Consider the following 27,809-nt stretch of genomic DNA (forward strand, 5'->3'; position numbering starts at 1 on the left):
TCTGCTTAGTTTAAGTCACGTCTGTATTGGCTTCAACAGAAACTGGGGGAGATTTCCACTCGGTGTGGAAGCTAATATAGTTAACTTTAAAGTTTTCGCTCTTGTTGTGAACGGGCCTAAGTCTTTCCCTGCCAGTTATGACACGTCATTGAAACGGTTGGACAACAACGCGAAGCAAAATGACTTTTATACTTTGTATATCTTTTGTATGAATAACTGAATAAAACAGTTATTCATACAAAAGATTGTGCAAGGCATTGAAATTTTTGTGAAAATTATCAAAAATGCTGGCACTGGCTGGCAAACTTTTCACAAACGATGGTGGGGAAAGAGTTAATATACTGCAATCAATATATGCGGAAATGTGAAGATTAACCAGCGTTTGATGAATGTGTGTGTGTGTGTGTGTGTGTGTGTGTGTGTGTGTGTGTGTGTGTGTGTGTGTGTGTGTGTGTGTGTGTGTGTGTGTGTGTGTGTGTGTGTGTGTGTGTGTGTGTGTGTTTCTTCTCCAGCAGAGGGTAGAAGTGAACACATTCACTTCACTCCAACACACTCCACTTTACCAAAGCAGCCTAATGACTAATATATGCCAGACACATTGAGTTTATGAACATTAAATTCAGATCTAAGCAATTTTGAGAACACAATGACAGACAAAGACACACAACACAATGTGAAGTTTGCAGAAAATACATGTATCGCTGAGTAAACTATGCAGGTTTACTATGCCTCATCCTCATTCCTCATGTCTCGTGTGTATTCATAGCCCACATACACACAGGACATGTGGGACGTGTTTACCATCTATAGGTCAAGCCATAAGTTAAAGCAGTTCAGCAGTTCATCTTACATTTAAAGGGCAACCATGAGTCGGTGTCACCGAGTTACTGTCTCTGGCTGATTTAATAAAGATTTTCATTTGTTGTTTTTAACTTTTTATATATGTCAATAGAAACTTATTTATTTTTAGATACACAACCTTATTACTACGGAAGCCCTGAACTGCAAAGTAAAAAAAAAATAAAAAAATCTGTAAAATAAATAAATAATAATAAAATTAATATTAATAATTACAATAAAAAATGATAGCATTTCGAGAATTAAGTCGAAATATTTCGAGATTACAGTCAAAATTAGAAGCAATTCGACTTTACGAGTTTTTTTTTACAAAAAAAATTACGACTTTATTCCCAAAATATTTCGACTGTAATTTTAAAATATTTTGACTTTATTCTTGAAATATTTTGACTTTATCCTTAAATATATTTAAACTTTAATCTTGAAATATTTCGACTTTAAACTTGAAATATTTCAACTTTAATCTTGAAATATTTCGACTTTATTCTCAAAATGCTAATGTTTATTTTTTTTAAACTATTATTATTATTTTTGACTTAAAAAAAAGTATTATGATTATTTTTACTTAGTCCAGCACTGATTCTACAGAAGTAAAGATGCATGCATGCATTACACTAAATCCCATCAAGCTGCAAACTTCAGTTTTTAAACTTTTCAAGTGGCTCCGTCATGTTTCATAACAGCATTTATTTCACACAAGGTTCTCTACACTCATATTTCATAACTGACATTATGTAATAGGCTATCACTCAACAGAGGAAGGGGTATTAATACATGACCCCAGTGATAGTGATGTGATCATGAGCACAGCCATGAACAAAAGTTGAACATTTCTTACCAAAAACACATTTATAAAAGCAGAGAACCACAGTATGAGTCTGGCGGTTCCTGAACACATTTGTAAAATATTTACAGAGTTTCTGATCATGTAAAGTAAGAACAGGGTAACCACATACACTTCTCACAACATGTCATCAACATAACCTAAAACAATCATACTTCGTCAGATAAAACACCATAAACATAACATATAAGAAAAAATCTATTATTTATTTATTTTATATTATTATTATTGTCTTGTTTCTAGTCCAAACATCTAAAAATTCATCAAACAAGAAGTATTTATAAGACAATTAAAAATTATGTCTTGTTTTAGGAAAAAAATAACTCGAGTTTTTGCTTAAAATAAGATAAATAATCTGCCAGTGGGGTAAGAAAAATAATCTTAATTCAAACAGAAAACAAGATTATTTTGTTTACCCCACTGGCAGATTATTTATCTTAATGTAAAACAACTTTCTTAATTTTTAGTTATTTTTCCCCAAAACAAGACAATAAATATGTAAGAATTTTTAGAAATTTTGACTAGAAATAAGACAAAAATACTAAGTAAGAAAAGCATTTTTTGCAGTGTAATAAACACTGTAAAAATATTGTTCCTGTTAGTTAATGCATTAACTAATATTCACAAATAAGGCCTTATTGTATTACCAATATTATTATTATATCATTGGGCATAACCACATGACTGCAGTAAAAAGGTAATGTCACCTGCGCCGGTACGGCTGACCCGGTATTCCACTGACGAGGCACTTTCATATTCAATACTAAATATTATATACAGTTTCAGCCAATAAATAACACATATATATAAATAAGACATTTGTCATAGTGTTCCAGAAATATTCAAAAGAAAGATATGATCAGTGATCTCTTTGATAGAGCTCCATTTCACCTTTTCACACACTGTTCACACACTGAGTTAAAGGTGCACTATGCAGCTTTCCGTCCACTAGAGGGCGCCTATTCAAAACAAATGCGTAGTTTGATGACGCAAAGTGTGAGCGCAGTATCTTGGGACATGTGGTCTTCACCTCACAGCCTGGTGGAAAATAGGACTCGGGCAGAAATCATGTTGATGGATGCGGTTATTAACGTTACTGTAGTGAAGCAGAGCAGGACCGAGTGTTGAGGAGCTGAGCACGGCCGCTGGAGCGATTGGTTATTAACGTTACTGTTGTGAAGCAGAGCAGGACCGAGTGTTGAGGAGCTGAGCACGGCTGCTGGAGCGATTGGTTATTAACGTTACTGTAGTGAAGCAGAGCAGGACCGAGTGTTGAGGAGCTGAGCACGGCCGCTGGAGCGATTGGTTATTAACGTTACTGTAGTGAAGCAGAGCAGGACCGAGTGTTGAGGAGCTGAGCACGGCTGCTGGAGCGATTGGTTATTAACGTTACTGTAGTGAAGCAGAGCAGGACCGAGTGTTGAGGAGCTGAACACGGCCGCTGGAGCGATTGGTTATTAACGTTACTGTAGTGAAGCAGAGCAGGACCGAGTGTTGAGGAGCTGAGCACGGCCGCTGGAGCGATTGGTTATTAACGTTACTGTAGTGAAGCAGAGCAGGACCGAGTGTTGTGGAGCTGAGCACGGCCGCTGGAGCGATTGGTTATTAACGTTACTGTAGTGAAGCAGAGCAGGACCGAGTGTTGTGGAGCTGAGCACGACCGCTGGAGCGATTGGTTATTAACGTTACTGTAGTGAAGCAGAGCAGGACCGAGTGTTGAGGAGCTGAGCACGGCCGCTGGAGCGATTGGTTATTAACGTTACTATAGTGAAGCAGAGCAGGACCGAGTGTTGAGGAGCTGAGCACGGCCGCTGGAGCGATTGGTTATTAACGTTACTGTAGTGAAGCAGAGCAGGACCGAGTGTTGAGGAGCTGAGCACGGCCGCTGGAGCGATTGGTTATTAACGTTACTGTAGTGAAGCAGAGCAGGACCGAGTGTTGAGGAGCTGAGCACGGCCGCTGGAGCGATTGGTTATTAACGTTACTGTAGTGAAGCAGAGCAGGACCGAGTGTTGAGGAGCTGAGCACGGCTGCTGGAGCGATTGGTTATTAACGTTACTGTAGTGAAGCAGAGCAGGACCGAGTGTTGTGGAGCTGAGCACGGCCGCTGGAGCGATTGGTTATTAACGTTACTGTAGTGAAGCAGAGCAGGACCGAGTGTTGAGGAGCTGAGCACTGCTGCTGGAGCGATTGGTTATTAACGTTACTGTAGTGAAGCAGAGCAGGACCGAGTGTTGTGGAGCTGAGCACGGCCGCTGGAGCGATTGGTTATTAACGTTACTGTAGTGAAGCAGAGCAGGACCGAGTGTTGAGGAGCTGAGCACGACCGCTGGAGCGATTGGTTATTAACGTTACTGTAGTGAAGCAGAGCAGGACCGAGTGTTGTGGAGCTGAGCACGGCCGCTGGAGCGATTGGTTATTAACGTTACTGTAGTGAAGCAGAGCAGGACCGAGTGTTGTGGAGCTGAGCACGGCCGCTGGAGCGATTGGTTATTATCGTTACTGTAGTGAAGCAGAGCAGCACCGAGTGTTGAGGAGCTGAGCACGGCCGCTGGAGCGATTGGTTATTAACGTTACTGTAGAGGAGCAGAGCAGGACCGAGTGTTGAGGAGCTGAGCACGGCCGCTGGAGCGATTGGTTATTAACGTTACTGTAGTGAAGCAGAGCAGGACCGAGTGTTGAGGAGCTGAGCACGGCCGCTGGAGCGATTGGTTATTAACGTTACTGTAGAGGAGCAGAGCAGGACCGAGTGTTGAGGAGCTGAGCGCGACCGCTGGAGCGATTGGTTATTAACGTTACTGTAGTGAAGCAGAGCAGGACCGAGTGTTGAGGAGCTGAGCGCGGCCGCTGGAGCGATTGGTTATTAACGTTACTGTAGTGAAGCAGAGCAGGACCGAGTGTTGAGGAGCTGAGCGCGGCCGCTGGAGCGATTGGTTATTAACGTTACTGTAGTGAAGCAGAGCAGGACCGAGTGTTGAGGAGCTGAGCACGGCCGCTGGAGCGATTGGTTATTAACGTTACTGTAGTGAAGCAGAGCAGGACCGAGTGTTGAGGAGCTGAACACGGCCCCTGGAGCGATTGGTTATTAACGTTACTGTAGTGAAGCAGAGCAGGACCGAGTGTTGAGGAGCTGAACACGGCCGCTGGAGCGATTGGTTATTAACGTTACTGTAGAGAAGCAGAGCAGGACCGAGTGTTGAGGAGCTGAGCGCGGCCGCTGGAGCGATTGGTTATTAACGTTACTGTAGTGAAGCAGAGCAGGACCGAGTGTTGAGGAGCTGAACACGGCCGCTGGAGCGATTGGTTATTAACGTTACTGTAGAGAAGCAGAGCAGGACCGAGTGTTGAGGAGCTGAGCGCGGCTGCTGGAGCGATTGGTTATTAACGTTACTGTAGTGAAGCAGAGCAGGACCGAGTGTTGAGGAGCTGAGCACGACTGCTGGAGCGATTGGTTATTAACGTTACTGTAGTGAAGCAGAGCAGGACCGAGTGTTGAGGAGCTGAGCACGACTGCTGGAGCGATTGGTTATTAACGTTACTGTAGTGAAGCAGAGCAGGACCGAGTGTTGAGGAGCTGAGCACGACCGCTGGAGCGATTGGTTATTAACGTTACTGTAGTGAAGCAGAGCAGGACCGAGTGTTGAGGAGCTGAGCGCGGCCGCTGGAGCGATTGGTTATTAACGTTACTGTAGTGAAGCAGAGCAGGACCGAGTGTTGAGGAGCTGAGCGCGGCCGCTGGAGCGATTGGTTATTAACGTTACTGTAGTGAAGCAGAGCAGGACCGAGTGTTGAGGAGCTGAGCACGGCCGCTGGAGCGATTGGTTATTAACGTTACTGTAGAGAAGCAGAGCAGGACCGAGTGTTGAGGAGCTGAGCACGACTGCTGGAGCGATTGGTTATTAACGTTACTGTAGTGAAGCAGAGCAGGACCGAGTGTTGAGGAGCTGAGCACGACTGCTGGAGCGATTGGTTATTAACGTTACTGTAGTGAAGCAGAGCAGGACCGAGTGTTGAGGAGCTGAGCACGGCTGCTGGAGCGATTGGTTATTAACGTTACTGTAGAGAAGCAGAGCAGGACCGAGTGTTGAGGAGCTGAGCACGGCTGCTGGAGCGATTGGTTATTAACGTTACTGTAGAGAAGCAGAGCAGGACCGAGTGTTGAGGAGCTGAGCACGGCTGCTGGAGCAATTGGTTATTAACGTTACTGTAGTGAAGCAGAGCAGGAGCGAGTGTTGAGGAGCTGAGCACGGCCGCTGGAGCGATTGGTTATTAACGTTACTGTAGTGAAGCAGAGCAGGAGCGAGTGTTGAGGAGCTGAGCACGACTGCTGGAGCGATTGGTTATTAACGTTACTGTAGTGAAGCAGAGCAGGACCGAGTGTTGAGGAGCTGAGCGCGGCCGCTGGAGCGATTGGTTATTAACGTGACTGTAGTGAAGCAGAGCAGGACCAAGTGTTGAGGAGCTGAGCACGGCCGCTGGAGCGATTGGTTATTAACGTTACTGTAGTGAAGCAGAGCAGGACCGAGTGTTGAGGAGCTGAGCACGGCCGCTGGAGCGATTGGTTATTAACGTTACTGTAGTGAAGCAGAGCAGGACCGAGTGTTGAGGAGCTGAGCACGGCCGCTGGAGCGATTGGTTATTAACGTTACTGTAGTGAAGCAGAGCAGGACCGAGTGTTGAGGAGCTGTGCACGGCCGCTGGAGCGATTGTTATACAAACACACGGCTCGCGAACACCGGGACTTTTATTATGACGGGATGGGACACAGTCGCCGGGCGCCTGCACTGATCCGCTCTTCCAGTTATGATTATGAGGTAATGCAGCTCTGTTTATCATATTAGATACATTTAAGTGTGTTGAAAATTATGTTATGACGTTACTCCGTGCGTTTACTTGTTCACACTGCTAAGAGTAAAGCGCTCCTGCCAAATAAAAGCCGAAACCGAGGGTAGCGCAGAAATGACGCGATTGACAGGCGACTCCCTCAAACGCTATGCTGACACGTCCCGGTCCTTAGTTAAAATAGCAATTTTCTCACAATTTAAAAATAGTTGGAAACATTTGGGATATTGTAAGTACTCAACTGAACAAAATATATAACACCGGCCTAGTGGTTTTTGGATATTTTACTGCAAAAATACTACATAGTTCACCTTTAAGCAATAACAATTCAGGAATAATTCCTATGATAATTCTGAAATAATTTACACAGATTCATTCCACCGATTCATACATAAGTGAATGAATAATTATTTAACAGCATGAGTGATCCCTAATATATAGTAAACTAAATAATGCGCCACAATTACTGTCAATCTTACAGTTTATATCTCACAGTTAAGATTTTTTTTGCAATTATGAGTTTATATTAGGGCTGGGCGATACGTTAAAAAAAAAAATATATATATATCTTGATATTGTCAATTTTTACGACATTCGATATATATCTCGATATGTTTGAAATTGCTTTTAAATAATAATAAAACATGATTTTCTTTTTCCCCATTAAAAACAACAACTATTTAGATTCAATTCAATCCAAAATGTTTAAGTTTAGTGAACAGGCTGGGATGACCAAAATCTTATTTGATGATACGAGTAATTTCATTTTTTTTAATGTACTTTTATACATTAGGTATATTTAACAGTAGTTAAAATGCTGCTCAGTCTTCACTCTATAAATGAACTATATAGGCGACACTGATTCTTAATAAATATATTAAAGCTATTTAGCCAAACATGGGGTGGTTTTCTATTTTTCATTGTTGTTTGATTAACATTAATCACACAGAACATTAGGTCCGGTTTAAGACCTGCACTGATCCAGATACCTCAGCTGTTAGCGTTCACTAAAGACATCCGATGCCTGTGTTTACCTGAAGACTCGCCAGGACGTGCATTTTTACATATTTTTGACCATTCAAACCTAACAATCCACGAAAGAACTGAATTGCGATCACATGTTTTCTGCAAGGCGTGTGTGCGCTTCAGGTCAAAGTCCTGCGCCGCGCTTTTATTTCTCTTATGCGCGCATGTTTCGGTTTCTTTCTTTGTCCTGCGCTGCACGTATATATTTAACTCTTCCAGTGTTTAGTGAACGGTGGATGCGGACCTCTGCTCTATCTGGATTATCTAGTAACGTTCTTTGGGAAAGTACGCTTGAATTTGAAATATTCAATATTCACGATATTTTCAAATTTTATATCGTCGTCAAAATCATTGCGATATTATCGCTACTATTCGATATATCGCCCAGCCCTAGTTTATATCTCAAAATTCAGACTTTTTATATCTCACAATTCTGACGTTTTTCACAATTACGATTTTATATCTCACAACTTTGACGTTTTTCACAATTGCGAGTTTATATCTCACAATTCTGACATTTTTCACAATTGCGAGTTTATTTCTCACAATTCGGACACATTTTTTTCCCGCAATTACGATTTTATATCTCACTACTTTGACGTTTTTCACAATTGCGAGTTTATATCTCAAAATTCTGATTTTTTCCCCCCGCAATTATGAGTTCATATCTCACAATTCGGACACATTTTTTTCCCGTAATTACGAGTTTATATCTCACAATTCAGTCTTCTTTCACAATTTTTTTAGAAATTACAAGTTCATATCCCACAACTCGCATAAACTCAAACTCACAATAATGTCTTTTTTATCGCATATTCTGAAAATTTTCTTTTAGTATTGTGAGATAGAAAACCACAATTGTGGGGAAAATGTCAGAATTGTAAGATATAAACTACTAATTACCTTTTTTATTTCATGGCGAAGCTTCCATACTTTTTGGATGTAAAGTTGCTGTCAAGACATAAAACCATCAGAGCAGACGTTTTCTCCCCGTTTCATTCACACCAGACTGAAGTTCAGAGGTTTGGACTTGTGTGTACCATCAGGAAACTGGTGGTGTAGTTGTTGAGTGGGACCGTTTCTCCTCGTGCTGAGATGATATTTTGACCGCCGTTAAGACCAGCGGCCGATGGAGGCAAAGTTTCGGCTCATGTCGTACGTGTATTCAGCGTTCTGATGTTTTCCCCAGGCTCCGAACGGGACGACAATAAGTGTACTGTTGTCCTCTGAGCCGTACTGCAACGCCTAGACAACACAAACACACACTTTAAGAAGAGGGATCACCGCAGTGGTGGCGTTTCAGAAAAAACTATGGTATGACATAAGTCCTTCTGACCATACAACAACAACATTCCCAAATAATCAAATTAGCCTATATCTAAACAAAAATGTGGACAGAAATCCACTAAAAGAACGTATCAACAGACTTAACAGCCCTGTAAGCCTTCCTTGTGACCTAACCAAACGTGACACATGAGAATAATTATATTTTCGTGACCTTTATAGCCTTACTGAAAACAACAATGGATAATTCACCTCGGATGATCTTGAAAATAAATTAAAGGAAACAACTAGCTATGTTCGAACTGTCAACTCAAGGTGAACAAACAGGTGTATTCTATGATTTAAAAAAATGTTTCAGTCACTAAGTATGCTAAATCATGCTAAAATGGTGTAATATTTGGGAATTTGATATTGTACTTATCCATTTTGTTACGAATGCAGTCAGTGCGATTGCAGAAAGAGCCCGCCCACACGCTCTTCTGATTGGCTGTGACTTTTGTTTGATTGATCTCGGGCCGAGTCTGGTTTGCTGCAGAAAATCTTGTTGCATCGCGTCTCTGATCGCGCGTCAGGTTAGGACATGGCGTTAGGCTGTTTAAATTTGCTTTTCAAAGCTGCAACAGAACTAACTAGCAGCATCATGAGCTGTTTATTTCCCCTGCTTGTCTAAATGCCAGAGTATGGCAGCAGCCATAGTCTGCCATATGTAAACGCCAAGCGGCAACCTCCCAGATTTTCTGTTGAAGCCAATATGGAAGTGACTTAAACTGCAATTCCTCGACTGGCCGCTAGAGACCGGCTCCAGAAGGAGCAGAATCTCATTTACCCCTTTTCCACCAAGGCAGTGCTGGTGCTAAATCGGAGCCAGAGCCTAGTTTCAAATCGGTTCTTTGTGTTTCCACAGCCAAAGCACCAGCTCCGAGCCTGGAAAAGTGGTTCTTAAGTAGCACCAAAACATTGTTGGGCTAGAAGTAAGAACGACTTGCGTCACCGGCTGGAGGCAGCGTTACCATGATCAACAAGACAAACACAAACTTGTGACCGCCATTTATTAAATAGCAGCTAATCAAGCTAACAGCTCCTCGATTGTAATCTCCGCCTATACAAATCATGGAGAGCTGCACGAATGCGTTGGATTCGCAGCGTTTTGATGCTGATGTAGGATCATAAAGCCATGAGCCATTGAGGGAAGGCTCGTTTGAGATGCATCGGCGCACGCTGTGCAGACTGATCGCCGTATGACATCAAAGTACAGCGAGCGCAAACGACTCCTTATGCTTTTGAATCGTTCACGTGGTATTTTGATATCATACGCGGATCGGTCGGTACAGCGCCGATGCATCTGGAACAAGCCTGGTGTGTTTGTATTTCCCGCTGCCTCGCTAGCATTGCTAAAATGTTTGCGAGAAAGATGAGACGTATACAGTGACGTAAGACCTAGCTCTGTGGTGGCTCTCTAGCATGTGGAAAGCCAAACCGGTGCCAGAGCCTAGTTTCAAGCGTGCACAGCGCGCGCTCTCAAGTCGAACCAACTTAGAACTGACATTAGCACTGGCTCTGAACTAGCACCCGGTTTATTCTGGTGGAAAAGGGGTAATTGAGCCCCATGTTAAAATGCTCAACTTTACAGCAGGAAAAAACATGTTTACAGTCTGGTACAAATTGTGGTTTTGGTCTATACGGCTAATTTTGCCCTTGATTACAACTGTGAAGGGGAGGATTTTTTTTATAACTCATTCGTTTACATTATATAAAGCCTTAAAGTTCTGCATAATTAAGGGCGTGGCCATTTTGAGTGACAGGTGGATTGCCGTTTGTCTGCTGTCTGTTAAGACATCACGTCATCTCAGCTCCGCCCACGTCCCGCCTCTTTGCCCATTTTCTGTTATTGGGGCGGGACGCGTTGCCAAGATGGTGACGGCCAGCTCATCTCTACTTAACGGCTCTTCAGAATCCTATGGGTGACGCCACGGACACTACGTCCATATATATATATTTTTTTTACAGTCTATGGTAAATGCCGCCCCTGAATCACTGTGCAACAAAGTTCAAATGATGGTCAGAATAACAATTTTCCTTTCACAGACTGTTAAGATTTCACCGCTCATCCTGCACCTGCTCAGCAATGACGTTTGCCGCCTCGGTGGGGTCGTGGCACTGGTTGATGACGTCACAGATCTCCTGATTGGTCATGATGAAGTTGATGCCGTCGGTGGTGAGAACCAGGAAAGAGTCGTGCGCGTGCTGCAACTACAGGCGTGAGAGAATGAGAATTTTTGATGATAAATTGATCTCAGTGACTATAAAGTATTGTGAAATTGCATACTAGTGTTCGGGTGGTCTCTGGTTCTGCGATCACGCCGATCTTCTTCAGGTCGAAGTCTCCGATGCTGCGGGTCATTGCCAACCGGCCGTTAACGTTCGCCTGACCGACGCTGTTCCAGGCCACAAACCCGCCGCTCTGACGAACTCTACACACAAATAAACACAACTTATTATTACATTTATTACAAACATGACATCATGATTTTGCATAAAACATAATTTAGTATGTTTATAAATCCATTTAAATTGTGGACACACACACATAATGGTTCGTTTCGGCGTAGACATACACACGGATAGCTCAAAATGCATACAGATAACACGCTACTTGGTGTGTGTGTGTGTGTGTGTGTGTGTGTGTGTGTGTGTGTGTGTGTGTGATGGGTAGGTTTAGGGGTAGGGGCAGTGTAGGGGGATAGAATGAAATGACTTTGATAAACACGCTAAAAAGCGATTATGCGTCTTGATAGCACGCCAAAATGGCATACGAATTGAATTGACATTTCATGAGATTATTCTGTAAAAATTTTATTCCTGTGATCAAAGATCAAAATTTTCATCATCATTCCTCCGGGCCCAAAAGTAAAATTATTAAAAACCTTTTCGTTAATTGAAAGAAAGTGAAAATAGAATAAAATATAAATATTAGACGACACTTAAACTAAAAAGGTGTTATTGTAAACTAAATCTAAAATCATTAAAAACATGTTTTTTTCTTGAAATTAAATAAACATTAACTAAATAAAATTTAATATTAAACAAACCTTTTACTGAAAATGAGAAATGTTGAAATAGTCTAACTTGTACTAAAATAACCACAATTGAAATAAAAAAATAATAAACAACGACATGGGTATATTTAAGGAAAAACTATAACTAATAATTAATTATATATATATAAAACAACAAAATTACTAAAACTTGAACTAATAAAATATAATAATACAAATAAAAATGAATTCAATATATTAATAATAACTAAACTACAGTCTCTCAATGATTCTAAAATAACAAACAAACTGAAATATGTTATAAGTAGAAGTGAATTAAAAATTATTACCTAATGAATTAAACTTAAATGGTAATAAAAAAAATGTGGTAATGTAAAAAAAGTAACTTAAATTAAAATAAAAAATGATAAAAGTTGCCGCTTTCAGCGGGGTCAGGGGTCAGAGGGCACCCTAACTGGACAGCGGCTATGCCGCCCCATACCCAACAAACTGAGATGCTCTGTGTATTCTGACAGCTTTCTATCAGAACCAGCATTAAAGGGTTACTTCAGCGATTAGCATATGGCTTTGTATCAGTAGAAACCCTGGAGTATATTCAAATGATTGTGCTTTCCCCCCTCATATCCCCCTGAGACAAGAGATTTATGCATTTTATTTCTGGAAAAATTCTTCACATGACGCAAATTGACGATATTTGCATCATAGGAGGAATGTTTGCCCAAAGGCTAAAGACTACAGCCAGCAGAGGGAGCCATTTCCGCATGTTTTGAATCTGCGCATAGGGGATGGAGATCACACTCACAGCTGCAGCCTCTGGCATTCATGGAAACGGTGCGGCCAGCGGAGCAAAGTAAGTCTTTCAACTTCTCAAACTAATTCCTATGAAAGTTAAGCTTTCAAAGGCATGAACTGAGACTGAACATGAAAACATGCCAGACTGAACATGCGCTGTGAATCTATGCCGCGGACGCGTTTACCTCAGCTCTCATCACAAGCTCATCCATGACTGTCAATTTGACTCCTGCAGTGTTTGGGCTGTGAGACTCCCTCAGTGGGTAAATCACATATTGAACACACACGTTCAGTTTTTAATTGTAGTGTCTGTTCTCTAACTGAACTGATTTTATGAAAATGAACGCGGTCGCGGTGGGAAAGTGAAAGTGGTTCAGTAATCTAGTAGCCGGGGCTTTAGGAGTGGCCTCGTAGAGCAGCGAAGCATTCTGGGAATTGTAGTCGTTCATCCCCATGAGACAAAAATACATTTGCTGTCTTTTCTCAGTCTAGAAAGCACTAAATTCAAAAATAAGTTCACATTTCTACTACAATAATGACCCAGTTTAAATACAGATTCATCTTCCCAGCGCTGAAGTACCCCTTTAACTTCTGGAGCAGTTTGAGCTCCAGTAGCTCGTCTGTTTGATCGGACCACACGGGCCAGCCTTCGCTCCTCACGTGCATCAATGAGCCTTGGCCGCCCATGACCCTGTGGCCGGTTCTCCACTGGTCCTTCCTTGGAGCACTTTTGATAGATACTGACCACTGCAGACCGGGAACAGCCCACAAGAGCTGCAGTTTTGGAGATGATCTGACCCAGTCATCTAGCCATCATAATTTGGCCATTCTCAAACTCGCTCAAATCCTTACGCTTGCCCATTTTTCCTGCTTCTAACACATCAACTCTGAGGACAAAATGTTCACTTGCTGCCTAATATATCCCACCCACTAACAGGTGTTGAAGAGATCATCAGTGTTATTCACTTCACCGGTCATAATGTTATGCCTGATCGGTGTGTATAGATATAACATGTCACTAACTGCCTGCATTTGCAATACTTCACCTACAAACTTCAAATATTTGGATTGTACAGATTGTTCTGCACTTGCTTTTAATAGTTTATATTTAGTACGATGACATTCAGACAATGTATGTGTCCAAGTCATTTGTACAGTTGCATGCTCTTCCAAGGCATTTTAATGAAACAGTACTTTTATCCAAGTGATACACAGAAATTGTTCTGCAAAAAAATCCACATAACCAAACGAATGCTTGTGCAACACCGCATGCACGGTTCGTATTTTAAGTTGCCGGGTCTTCGCTTTTATTAATAGCACACAGGCCTGGTAAGCACGCAGAGAGATCTGGTATCACTACACATAGCAGAACATGTTATTCCTGGACCACTAGTGTGTGTGTGTGTGTGTGTGTGTGTGTGTGTGTGAGTGTGTGTGTGTGTGTGTGTGTGTGTGTGTGTGTGTGTGTGATTACTTGCTTATATTACTTGTCCAAATGTCCCCACAATGTAATATAAACCTGAGATCACCAGCCAGTATGTAAATGGATTCATAAACATACTAAATTATGTTTTTTTGAAAATGTAAAAATGCAGAATGTTTCCTGTGATGGGTAGGTTTAGCGGAAGTGTGTGTGTGTGTGTGTGTGTGTGTGTGTGTGTGTGTGTGTGTCTCTGTGTGCGTGTGTGTATGTGTGGGCATATTTTTGTTACATTTGAGGACACAAAAGTGTATAATGCCATGGGTATGACACAGGTATTACAGGAGAGGGTGACATATGAGGACATTACCCATGGCCCCACTTTTCAAAAGGCTTATAAATCACACAGGAGGAGTTTTTTTTAGAAAGTAAAAATGCAGAATGTTTCCTGTGATGGGTAGGTTTAGGGACAGGGGCAGTGTGTGTGTGTGTGTGTGTGTGTGTGTGTGTGTGTGTGTGTGTGTGTGATGGGTAGGTTTAGGGGCAGGGGCAGTGTGTGTGTGTGTGTGTGTGTGTGTATGTGTGTGATGGGTAGGTTTAGGGCAGTATATACAGTTTGTACAGTATAAAAACCATTACGCCTATGGAATGTCCCCACATTTCACAAAAACAAACGTGTGTGTGTGTGTGTTTACCTTTGTTTCTCATCTTTCCTCTCTGGCGTGTGGTCGTCTGTGAGTTTGCGTACTTTGCCCTTCCTGCACAGCAGAGCTCGACTGTCACCAACGCTGCCGACGACCAGCTCGATCCCGTCTCTCAGCAGCGCCACCGTCGCCGTCGTGCCCACCATCATGAGGGAGGCTGAGGATGGACACACAAACACATTTAATGAACCTTTACAAGATATTATGCTTATTAAAGTGGCTGTGTTTGTGATGTGTAGTGTGTGTATGAACTCCTGAAGTTCACACAGGGAATGCATGAACTGATAAAATATGTATACCTTGAAATGAACGCAATCATCTACCAAATGCATAAATTTAAATATTAAATTAATTTCATACCATTTCCGTATATTTGCAGCTCCGCAGCCAAAGCTGCGTCCACCTGCAGGAACGCTTTAGACAAAACCGCCTGTAAATCTGTTTCCACCTCCAAACAATCCCTATAAAACACAAAAACTTCAATATTTCATTCACAATGGTGTGTGTGTGTGTGTGTGTGTGTGTGTGTGTGTGTGTGTGTGTGTGTGTGTGTTAGGTGGGGTGTTGTGTTCCAGATCAATTTGACCCATAACACATTTTTGAGTTGATGGAAATACTGAAATATGTTTGATATTTTGTGACTCTTTCTCATTTAAATTCATGAACATGAATAAAGTATGACTACAATTTTTAATCTAATTAACTGCACATCAAAATTAGCTGATACATTAGCTCCAAAAGATCATTTAAAGTCATTATTGTGTTGAATAAGAAAAGTCTAATATTTGATGCATTACAAAAAATAGCTGTAGAAAGAATATTTGATTATATTTAATTTAACGTTGAATTTATTGAACTTTTAGGCGACATCAGGGTGAGTAAATTATGTCAGAATTTCATTTTTGGGAGAACTATACCTTTAGTGTTTTATTTTTGTTTGTTATTTATTAATATAGAATTATTAAATGATTGTTTTCATTAAAGTGATACTCTAAAAGTGCCAATAATATAAGTTGCATAAATTATATTTAAAGGAACACTCCACTTTAAAGCTACACTGTGTGATATTTTCTCCCATCTAGTGGTGAAACGGTATATGACCATCCAGTGAATAATAGTTTCTGCTCCTCTCAATTTCGATTTCGTTTCAACTCCTACGGTGGCCGATTTAGTCATGGCTTTCAGTTCGACCTCTTCGGTGAGTGTTGCATCAACTCAAGTGATGAGGTAATTTTTGAAAACTATTATAATTTGCAGTTATTTAATTTACCAAATGATCTATGATCAAGTTAATCTATGTAAAATGAATAATAGAACTGAATAATAACCAGTTCATTGCTAACATCAGCTATCAGGTTCCCAGACGAATGCAAGCTCTTAGTAAAGTAACTTTTATCAGTGCTATCGTTATTCTGTATATTGTACAACACCACTAGCGTAAGGCAAACAAATTATAATGCAATTAAAATATTAATCTCATGTTATCCGTCATAGAACACGGATTTATGTTATAAGGTAAACAATACTTTTTCATCATTGACGCGAGGAAAACTATCCTAGACGTCGTTCTAGTGTTATGCTCAGCACACCATGATATGATTAGCCAAGCAACAATAAAACTTCCAATATACACAAATAGGCTGAATTAATATTACCTGTCGAGAAGAAAGCAGGCAACGTCGGCGTTCTTTTTAAAATCGTTGCTCCTCATGAGCTCTTTCCATCTTGGAAAGGCCACTCCAATATTTACTTTTGTCTTGTTGATTTGCCCGTTGCGTTCGCGTTGCCGTCTTAATTCTCTTTTCCGCTTCCTTGGCGACTCTGATACATATCCCGCAATGTTACTAGGTCCCCGACCCGGGAAGAATTCGGTAATCAATTCCGGGACGTGGTTGCTTTTACACAGAAGGCGACCCGGCAATGTTCCGGGAATATTGCGGGTCCGACGTGCAGTGTGAAAGGGGCTTAAGAGTGATCCTCCATCATCATAAAGCAGCCTCAAGCAATCCTCCTCTTCACATTCGACACAGTGCCATCGAGTGTAAAAACGCGAAAAGCGAAGCTTGAATTTACGGGTATGTCCCTCTTTGGCTAATGTACTTTCAAGATGGAGGAGCAACATGGCGACCGCCATTCGAACCCCTCACCCGTATGTATTTTCAATGGTATATTATAAACTTACGAGAGTACTTTATTACTTGAAAGAAGTAAATATACATTAATGAGCACATATATTTTTGAAAGAACTAAGTTATTTTAGCTAAGAATAAACTAAAAAAGTTACACAGTGTAGCTTTAAAAAAAAAAAAAGGATAATTTTCCAACTCTCCTAGAGTTAAACAGTTTTACCGTTTCCGAATCCATTTAGGGTGTGTTCACACTTGTAGTTCGGTTAGTTTGGTTCGTTTGGACCGGACCAAAAAACAAAACCAAAACATATAGTCCTGGTCTGCTTAGCGTTCACACTGGCATTTTTAACAGCGAACCTAAAGTTACCGAACCAAAGGCTTAGGGAGACGCTCACAACCTGATCGGTCGGCTTATATGACGGAGGAGCTGCTTACCGAACATTCAAAACAACGCTGTGTGCCGGATTAAACGCCATCATTTTATGCGTGTGGCATTATTTTTACCCGCTGAGAACTCATGAAGAGCTCATGAAATGTTCAAAACAGCAGCAGGATTTCCTCCGTTGTGCAGAAAAGAGACAGCGCAGTTCTTGTCATCTGTACCGACTAATGGGCAACAGGTCCTTTGATGAGAAGAACCAGGTTTGCTTTTTGTGCGTTTTTTCTAGCATTTTCGAAACATGCTCGTCGGACCAATTATTGATGAAGCACTTCCTCGTTGCTCCACGTTTGCCCTCTAACGTTAACGTTACTCATTTTAGATACACCGATCTTTCCGCGTTGTCAAATCAGCTGACTATGCGTCGCATCTTGTGACATTACGTCCGGTTTTTCGTTCGTTTACATGTCTTTGGTCCGTGTTGCGTTCATATATCAATTAGGGCCGGGACTCGATTAAAAAAATGAATCTAATTAATTAGAGGCTTTGTAATTAATTAATCGAAATTAATCGCATTTTAATTGCATATAAATATTTGACCTGAGAACAATGAGAAGTAATTTTTCACATGGATGTTTAGTATACCATTGAATAATGACTGAATACATAAGCTTAATCAACAAAATATAGTTTATTTATTTCAGTCCAGCAGACCAGCGCAATGTTTGCCATTAAGTTTAGCAAAAGCATATTTGTGATATTTGAGGCTCGATGTGCTGCGGTGATACGCACATTCCCTGTTGTATAGCTTGCACACAACCATGCTCTTGTCGACGCTTCCATCCTTTCGTTTTTTAAAACAAAATTTCCCATCCACGGGGCCAAGCAAAGCGGTCTCATCAGCTTCTTCATTCATGTTCACTATGGTTTGTTGTTGTCGTGACTCCGGAGCGCTAGTTGGTGTTCCAGTATAATCGGTCCGTCGAAACTCATTCCTTGAAAAACGTTCCGCGGTGCAAAAATAAGTGTGGTTAAATTTATTTTATTTTTTTTGCGTAATTAATTAACGCGTTAAAGTCCCGTAATTAATTAATCTTAATTAACGCGTTAAAGTCCCGGCCCTAATATCAATCGAACCGCACCAGAGTTGGTTTGGAAGCGGACTGAGACCCGTCTTTTTAGCGCTCTCGGTCCGCTTGTTTGGTGCGCACCAGGGTTCGGATGGCAGCGTTTACATGTTCAAATGAACCGCACCAGAGTTGGTTTGGAAGTGGACTGAGACCCGTCTTTTTAGCGCTCTCGTCCGCTTGTTTGGTGCGCACCAGGGTTCGGATGGCAGCGTTTACATGTTCAAATGAACCGCACTAACCGAGCAATCGCACCAGGGTTCGTTTTAATCCAACCAAACATGACAAGTGTGAACGCACTCTTAGTTGATCTCTGTATCTGGCGGTAGCACTTTTAGCATAGCTTAGCATAATTAATTGAATCTCGCTCAAAAATGACCAAAGACTTTTTATATTTTTCCTATTTAAAACTTGACTCTTCTATAGTTATTGTGTCACAGTTATAATCAAAGAACTGCTGCCTTACCATGTGTGCAGCGGCGCAATGATATTACGCTAACTTCTGTCAACATAACCAACGTGACAATCTGCTTACCCAGAGAGTGTGTCAGAGACTATTTTCAGGTTGCTAGCCATATCGGTCTAGAAAATCACAACGATGTAACTACAGAAAAGTGAAGTTTTAAATAGCAAAAATATAAAAACTCTTTGGTCATTTTTGAGCGAGATGCTAGTGGTCTAATCAGATTCAATGATGTATGCTAAGCTATGCTAAAAGTGCTACCGCCAGATACAGAGATCGGCTGAATGTATTCAAAAACAGTAAAGCTCAACTGTTTAACTCTAGGGGAGCTGGGAAATTAGCCTCTTTTTGAAGTGGAGTGTTCCTTTAACGACAATTTAAAAATATTTTTACAAAATGTGAATATTATAAATAAATTCGAGAAAAAAAGTAGAATGTTATATTGGTAAATTGCATTGAATCAAACTAAATCAACTAAATTGTGAAAATGTTTTTGAAATGTTTATTTTCATAAATAAAACATTATTTGGAGTAATTTTTACAAGAAAATACTAATTCATTCATTCTACTTCAAAAGTTCAAGTTTAATTCAATGTGGTACTTGTCTTTTATTTGTAATTATTTGTGAAATAAAGTGAAAATTGTTTAAAAGCCAAATTTTTTCAGTGTATGGTCAATGTTACCTGATTTTTTTTACATAAAATAAGTTAAAGGGATAGTTCACCCAAAAATGAAAATTAGCCCATGATTTACTCACCCTCAAGCCATCCTAGGTGTATATGAAATTCTTCTTTCAGCGAATACAATCAGAGTTATATTTAAAAAGTCCTGGCTAATCCAAGATTTATGATGGCAGGGATTGTTGCTCTGTTTTTGACGTCCATAAAAATGCATCTGTCCATCATTTAAGAGGTCAATAAAGGCCTTCTGAAGCAAATCGTTGCGTTTGTGTAAGAAAAATATCTATATTTAAAACTTTTTGAATTAAAGTTCAGGCCGATCGCCATCCTTATAAAAGTGTTGAAAGTGCATCTCTAAGTTCAAGATGCGTACGTGACGTCCGACGAGCGTAACTGGTAGAGTAAACTGGGAGAGGCACTTTCAACACTTTTTCCACAAACCGAATACTGAAGGCGATCGGACGAAACTTTACTCTATAAAGTTTTAAATATGGATATTTTTCTTACACAAACGCATCAATTCCAAAGGCATTTATTAACCTCCCAGAGTCGTGTGGAGCAGTTATATGATGGACAGATGTATTTTTATGGACTTCAAAAACAGAGCAACAATCCCTGCCATTATAAAGCTCGGCTTAGCCTGGACTTTTTTAATATAACTCTGATTGTATTCGTCTGAAAGAAGAATGTCATATACACCTAGGATGACTTGAGGGTGAGTAAATCATTGGCTAATTTTCATTTTTAGGTGAACTATCCCTTTAAACAGATCTGAAGGTCACCATATGGTGTACCTGAGGTGTTGCTCCATGTGTTTGTGACAGAAATCGGCGGCCTGTGGTCCTCCGTGCCCGTCAAACAGAGCGAAGTACAGTATGTTATGCGCGAGCTTGCTCACTTGGAAACGGTCCTCGTTTTCCCGCCGCCGGCCGATGTGGGAGGCACAGCCCACTTTGGAAAGGCTGACGTGCGGGATGGGGGTTCCGTAGCGGATGCTGGGCGGCAACAGGATGGGCTCCTCTATCCGGTTATCCCAAATCCCAAAGGAATCCCACGTGGCTGGACGACCACTTCCGTCCAAGTCCAAACGTGTGCTGCTCCATCGGACTCCGGGAATGGTCGGCTCCCGCTCGCACACACTCCGGGCTGGATGTGCGTTCGCGCTCCGGCCCACCACGGACATGCTGCATCGGAGCAGACGGGACAACGAGATGGACATTGAGACTTCTGTTCCTCAGCACACTTCAGATGAGACTCCTGTGATCAAAACAAAAGGTAACACTTTGGAATGAGGTTTAATTTAGTTCTTGCAAATCGATTAATCACGATAAATCTCATCTAACCTAAAGTTTGTAAATATATAATGTGTATTTGTGTGTGTGTGTGTATGTGTGTGGACATGTTTGTATATAATGTGTATAATGACATGGGTATGACACAGGTATTACAGGAGAGGGTGAAATATGAGGACATTACTCATGTCCCCACTTTTCAAAAGGCTTATAAATCACACAGGAGGAGTTTTTTTTAGAAAGTAAACATGCAGAATGTTTCCTGTGATGGGTAGGTTTAGGGACAGGGGCAGTGTGTGTGTGTGTGTGTGTGTGTGTGTGTGTGTGTGTATACACTATATAGCCAAAAGTATTGGGACACCCCTCCAAACAGGTGTTCAATCACTTCATTGTCACAGGTGTATAAAGGCATGCAGACGCTTCTACACACATTAGTGAAAGAATGGGTCGCTCTCAGGAGCTCAGTGAACTCAAGCGTGGGGCCGTGATAGGCTGACACCTGTGCAATAAGGCCATTCCTGACATTTCCTCAATACTAAATATTCCACGCTCAACTGTTAGTGGGATTAAAACAAAGTGGAAGCAATTGGGATCAACAGCAACTCAGCCACGAAGTGTTAGGCCACGTAAAATCACAGAGGGGGGTCAGCGCATGCTAAGGATCACAGTGCCCAGAAGTCGCCAACTTTCTGCAGAGTCGATGGCTCCAGACCTCCAAACTTCTGTGGCCTTCAGATGAGCTCAAGAACGGCGTAGAGAGCTTCATGGAATGGGTTTCCATGGCCGAGCAGCTCATCCAAGTCTTACATCACCAAGTGAAATGCAAAGCGTGGGATGCAGTGGAGTAAAGCAGCCGCCACTGGACTCTAGAGCACTGGAGACGTGTTCTCTGAGCGACCAATCACGCTTCAGTCTGACAATCCCATGGACGAGTCTCGGTTTGGTGGTAGCCAGGAGAACAGGACTTGCCTGACTGCAAGTGTAAAGTTTGATGGAGGGGGGATTATGGGGTGTGTGTTTTTTTTTTCAGGGGTTGGGCTTGGCCCCTTAGTTCCAGTGAAAGGAACACTTAATGCTTCATCATATCAACACATTTTGGACAATTTCATGCTCCCAACTTTGTGTGAACAGTTTGGGGACGGCACCTTCCTATCCCAACATGACTGCGCTCCAGTGCACAAAGCATCGGTCCATAAAGACATGGATAAGGGAGTTTGGTGTGGAGGAACTTGACTGGCCTGCACAGAGTCCTGAGCTCAACCCGATAGAACAGCTTTGGGATGAATTAGAGCGGAGACTGAGAGCCAGGCCTTCTCGTCCAACACCAGTGCCTGACCTCACAAATGAGCTTCTAGAAGAATGGGCAAAAATCCCCATTAAACACACTCCTAAAGCTTGAGGAAAGCTGTTAAAGCTGCAAAGAGTGGGCCAACTCCCAAATCTTTTGGCAGTATAGTGTATACAGGGAGTGCAGAATTATTAGGCAAATGAGTATTTTGACCACATCATCCTCGTTATGCATGTTGTCTTCAAGCTGTATAGGCTGGAAAGCCTACTACCAATTAAGCATATTAGGTGATGCGCATCTCTGTAATGAGAAGGGGTGTGGTCTAATGACATCAACACCCTATATCAGGTGTGCATAATTATTAGGCAACTTCCTTTCCTTTGGCAAAATGGGTCAAAAGAAGGACTTGACAGGCTCAGAAAAGTCAAAAATAGTGAGATATATTGCAGAGGGATGCAGCAGTCTTAAAATAGCCAAGCTTCTGAAGTGTGATCATCGAACAATCAAGCGTTTCATTCAAAATAGTCAACAGGGTCGCAAGAAGCGTGCGGAAAAACCAAGGCGCAAAATAACTGCCCGTGAACTGAGAAAAGTAAAGCGTGCAGCTGCCAAGATGCCACTTGCCACCAGTTTGGCCATATTTCAGAGCTGCAACATCACTGGAGTGCCCAAAAGCACAAGGTGTGCAATACTCAGAGACATGGCCAAGGTAAGAAAGGCAGAAAGTCGACCACCACTGAACCAGACACACAAGCTGAAACGTCAAGACTGGGCCAAGAAATATCTCAAGACTGATTTTTCTAAGGTTTTATGGGCTGATGAAATGAGAGTGAGTCTTGATGGGCCAGATGGATGGGCCCGTGGCTGGATTGGTAAAGGGCAGAGAGCTCCAGTCCGACTCAGACGCCAGCAAGGTGGAGGTGGAGTACTGGTTTGGGCTGGTATCATCAAAGATGAGCTTGTGGGGTTGAGGATGGAGTCAAGCTCAACTCCCAGTCCTACTGCCAGTTTCTGGAAGATACCTTCTTCAAGCAGTGGTACAGGAAGAAGTCTGCATCCTTCAAGAAAAACATGATTTTCATGCAGGACAATGCTCCATCACACGCGTCCAAGTACTCCACAGCGTGGCTGGCAAGAAAGGGTATAAAAGAAGAAAATCTAATGATATGGCCTCCTTGTTCACCTGATCTGAACCCCATTGAGAACCTGTGGTCCATCATCAAATGTGCGATTTACAAGGAGGGAAAACAGTACACCTCTCTGAACAGTGTCTGGGAGGCTGTGGTTGCTGCTGCACGCAATGTTGATGTTAATTGTAATTGTAATGTAGTGTTAATTTAAATATTCACTATTAAAGTCCATCATTTTATCTGTTAATATTATTGACACATTATTAAAACTTCACAATTATGTCCCAAGAGTTAACAATAGTTTGTGCATTACCTAACATTAACATTCAGCAATCAGCAGCACTTTTGTTACAGTATTTATTAGTCTTTGTTAATGTTAGTTAATAAAAATATAACGTCACTGTTAGTTCACGTAAGCTCAGGCCCATTAAATAATATTAACAGATACAACTTTTGATTTGAATAAACTATTAGTAAATGTAGAAATTGGCTAAGATTAATAAATGCTTTAGACGTATTGTTCATTGTTAGTTCATGTCAACTATTGTAGTTAACCAATGGTAACTAATGTAACATAAGTGTATATTATTTAACTGACCTGAGCTAACAAAGATTAATAAATACTGTAGTAAAATGTTAGTCAAAACAAACACCAAACCAATGTTTTCAGATGATGACAACTTAATTTAATATTGTTATATAATCCTTATAACTGTTATCATTATGAATTGTGAAGTTAAGTATCAACATAACATACATTACAGCTGTATGTCACTGTCATATGAGTGGTGTACAAAAAGTGTACAAACCAGCTTGAATTGAATTGAACCTGTGATGAGCGAGGTCTAGGACACCCTCCAAAACAGTCAATAACTCTATCAGGTGATCAAACATTAAAGGGGGGTGAAACACTCAGTTTCAGTCAATCTCATGTCAATCTTGAGTACCTATAGAGTAGTATTGCATCCTTCATATCTCCGAAAAGTCTTTTGTTTTATTATATTTATAAAAGAAATATGGGCTGTACCGAGTCTTTCCGGAAAAAACCGAGCGCCTGGAGGCGTATCGTGTGGGCGGAGCAAAAGAATGACGATCACGAACAAAGCGGTGACGTCCTCAAGCGTGGAGAAACCCATCTATCTCAGCTAATACAGATAATGATCCACAATCAAATCTGAGGCAGAAATAAATTGAACAGGAGAAACGGCAACAGCAGGACGTCCGTCTCTGTGGTATGGACTGTATTTAGGGGCCTTTGTGTGTCTTTACTCGCATTTTATGAGGACATGATTCGGTTTATGGACTATTGTATGCGACTAGACCTTAGAAGTAGCAAGCAAAACGGTTTTGCATGTCAGACTAGTTTACCGTTATACAGAACAACAATAGAGTCCGTTAGCGCATTTGAATGACGAAGCACGCGATCGTGTCGTTTACTGATGTTTACTCACGCGACAATAGCCGACAGCACAGACATTTGAAGTTGATTTACTCACCGGCTGCTTCCAAAGCAGGACCGAACCTTTATCGCTGGGACCGCTCCGTCAAAAACACACTTCTTTGGTATGATTTGGTGAAGTCCGGTGGCAGCAGTGGCGTGGAAATCCACTTTGAGATGCGACTGAAGCGATGCCTTGAAGCTTCCCGTCATTTCTGCGTTCAAATCGGTTCAAATGCAGCGCTGCCTTCCCAGAATGCTGTGCTGAAGCGTTGAAGTCGCTCGACGTCACCCATAGGAATAAAGCGGAGCGTGGCAGACGGAGACACAGACGTGTTCACGGACGACTGGATCTGCATCTGAGAGCAGTTTACGGGCGTGCATTTCCTCTCTCGCTCTAGTCACGCGCGCGCGCACCCTACCGGGAGAAGAGCCCGTACGGCCCATACAAGGACCTTCTGCTCTATTAACGTCAAGCCGACCCATACTCGAAAAAAACTCTCCGAAACTTGTGAGAAACCAGAAGGAGTATTTTAAACACAGAAATACTCCATCAAACGTCCAACATTAGTTTTTGAAACTTTGTCTATGTTTAGGATGGGAATCCAAGTCTTTAACAGTGTAAAGAGCTCAGTATGCATAAATAGCATTTCACCCCCCCTTTAAAGGGTTAGTTCACCCAAAAATAAAAATGATGTCATTAACTCCTCACCCTCATGTCGTTGGACACCCGTAAGACCTTCGTTCATCTTCAAAACACAAATGAAGATATTTTTGTTGAAAGCTGAGAAAGGCTCCAGAAAGGCCTCCATTGGCATTCAGTACATTCCCACTCACAAGACCCATAAAGGCATTAAAAACATCGATACAAAGCCCATCTCACTACAGTGGCTGTACAATCATTTTATCAAACGACGAGAACAGTATTTGTGCGCAAAAAAAATAAAATAAATAACGGCGACAGTGGCACTGCTGAGAGACGGGATCGAGCTGGTCGTCGGCAGCGTTGGTGACATATTCTCACGCATGCGTCGAGTTCACGTCAATATCTTGGCGGATAAAGTCATTATTTTGATTTTTTTAATCTTCATTTGTGTTATGAAGATGAACGAAGGTCTTACGGGTGTCCAACGACATGAGGGGGAGTAATTCATGAAAAAAAAATTTGTGTGAACTAACCCTTTAAGCTGTGCATTTGAAGGAGAAAGCAGCGCATGTTAAATGGCCTCTTGAGGTCAAGTTCACGTGACTCCGCTGTGTGTCACAGCTGACCTTTGTGAGACGTGTGTTTCATGTCAAAACAAACACATGCCAGCACAAGTGACATCACTGGGTCATGTGACGTTGACACTGACACTGATGTTGCATCATCACGAGTGTTATTATTATACAAGTATGCTTCATTTAGATTACTTTTAGTGGTTATGTCAAAAGTACACTTTCTTATTTACACCGTGTCTTTATATATTATTGTTAAAGATATTAATATCCTTTTGCTGATGTGTAATGTATTGCACTTTTGATTTGTGGTCAATTGGTTAGTGCTTAAAAAAAAACATTCTCAAGCACTTCTGTTCTTTTATAAACTTTTGTTAACTTTATGTAAAACTATGTACTTTGCAAATAAGTTGGATAAATAAATATTTTCTTTTCTAAACTGTTTTAAAATGAACTTTATGCTGTAAAACTATTCAAAAGTGACAAGAGCACCAGGCTAGAAACACACACACACACGCACACACACACACACACACACACACACACACACACACACACACACACACACACACACACACACACACACACACACTAGTGCTGCCAAATCTATTAATTGTGATAATTGCATATAATATATATAGTTTAATACATAATGAAGCGTTTAAAATAAGGTTTGTTTTCATAAATACGACTATTTATACACACACACACACACACACACACACACACACACACACACACACACACACATATATATATATATATATATATATATATATATATATATATATATATATATATATATAGTTTAATACATTATAAAGCTTTCAAAGGAAGGTCTGCGTTCATAAGTACTAATATTTATAATACAATGTTTATTGATATACACACACACATAAACACACACATAAACACACACACACACACACACACACACACACACACACACACATATATATATATATATATATATATATATATATATATATATATATAAAATCAGCGACAATAAATTAATTCATTAAAAAGTGTGTGCGTGTGTGTCTGTGTAAGCATTGTATTATAAATATCAGTATATATGAAAGCTTTTTAAAGCTGTATTATTATATTAACCTGTATTAATAGTCTTCCTCGAAAGCTGAACTGAAAATTTGTGTTTTAAGCGTTTTTACACAAACACAGATTGATTGTCTAATTAAGAATCGCAGCAGTTAAGTCCTAACGTTGAAATATAACGCTGTTTCTTCAACCATAATAACTTTTCCGATCAGTTTTTGTTACAAAAAAAAAGCCTTGAATGTCACCGCTCGTTGCAAACGCGACTCTCATGAAAACGATTTAACGTTACAGTGACTTACCTCCGTCAAAAAAGCAGGTTTATCATTTAGTTGACAAAGTTATTGTCCGTCCCAAAAAGTCCGTCTCTTGTCCAGCTGGAGTGACAGAGGGTGTGTGTCGACACACACTTCAGCTGTACTAGTTAAACTCTTTAGAGATACACGAGTCTTGCTCCAGGGGGCGTTGGCGGCTCAAAGGCCGAATCAACTGTTGAGCCGCATTTCAATCTCAGGATATATTTTTTTGTCAACAAAGACGTTTTTTGTACATTAAAATCTATAATCTGTTAAATCGATTAATTAAAAAAGATCGAACATGGATTAATAACGAAAGTACGCCGCGGCAATGTTTACAAAATGATTTTGAAATCATTCTGACCATAAACATACACGACTGTGATTGGTCCATCCTGAACAGCGCTGAGAAAAGTAACACATATCACGTGACCACATTTGCTTCAAAATCGGTCTGGATAATTAATGCCACCAATATAACCCAAAA

At 41.0% G+C, this 27,809-nt stretch overlaps 1 protein-coding gene across 2 annotated transcripts; it reads right to left on the reverse strand.

Moving 5' to 3' along the window:
- Window positions 1-6,164: 6,164 nt before the first annotated feature.
- Window positions 6,165-27,430, reverse strand: ppm1ka (protein phosphatase, Mg2+/Mn2+ dependent 1Ka). Of its 2 annotated transcripts, XM_067445485.1 has the most exons (7): window positions 27,329-27,430; window positions 20,399-20,861; window positions 15,187-15,287; window positions 14,818-14,983; window positions 11,181-11,325; window positions 10,970-11,104; window positions 6,165-8,815 (listed from the first exon to the last, which is right to left on the reverse strand). In XM_067445485.1, the coding sequence occupies exons 2-7, from the start codon at window positions 20,821-20,823 to the stop codon at window positions 8,684-8,686; spliced, it is 1,104 nt and encodes a 367-aa protein (XP_067301586.1). In that variant the 5' UTR covers window positions 20,824-20,861; window positions 27,329-27,430; the 3' UTR covers window positions 6,165-8,683. The 2 variants fall into 2 exon arrangements, with proteins under 2 accessions (XP_067301586.1, XP_067301585.1); XM_067445484.1 differs by lacking the exons at window positions 20,399-20,861; window positions 27,329-27,430 and adding an exon at window positions 16,482-16,975.
- Window positions 27,431-27,809: the final 379 nt, after the last annotated feature.

The sequence above is a fragment of the Pseudorasbora parva genome, chromosome 6 (assembly GCF_024679245.1).
Source record: "Pseudorasbora parva isolate DD20220531a chromosome 6, ASM2467924v1, whole genome shotgun sequence".
Taxonomy (NCBI): domain Eukaryota; kingdom Metazoa; phylum Chordata; class Actinopteri; order Cypriniformes; family Gobionidae; genus Pseudorasbora; species Pseudorasbora parva.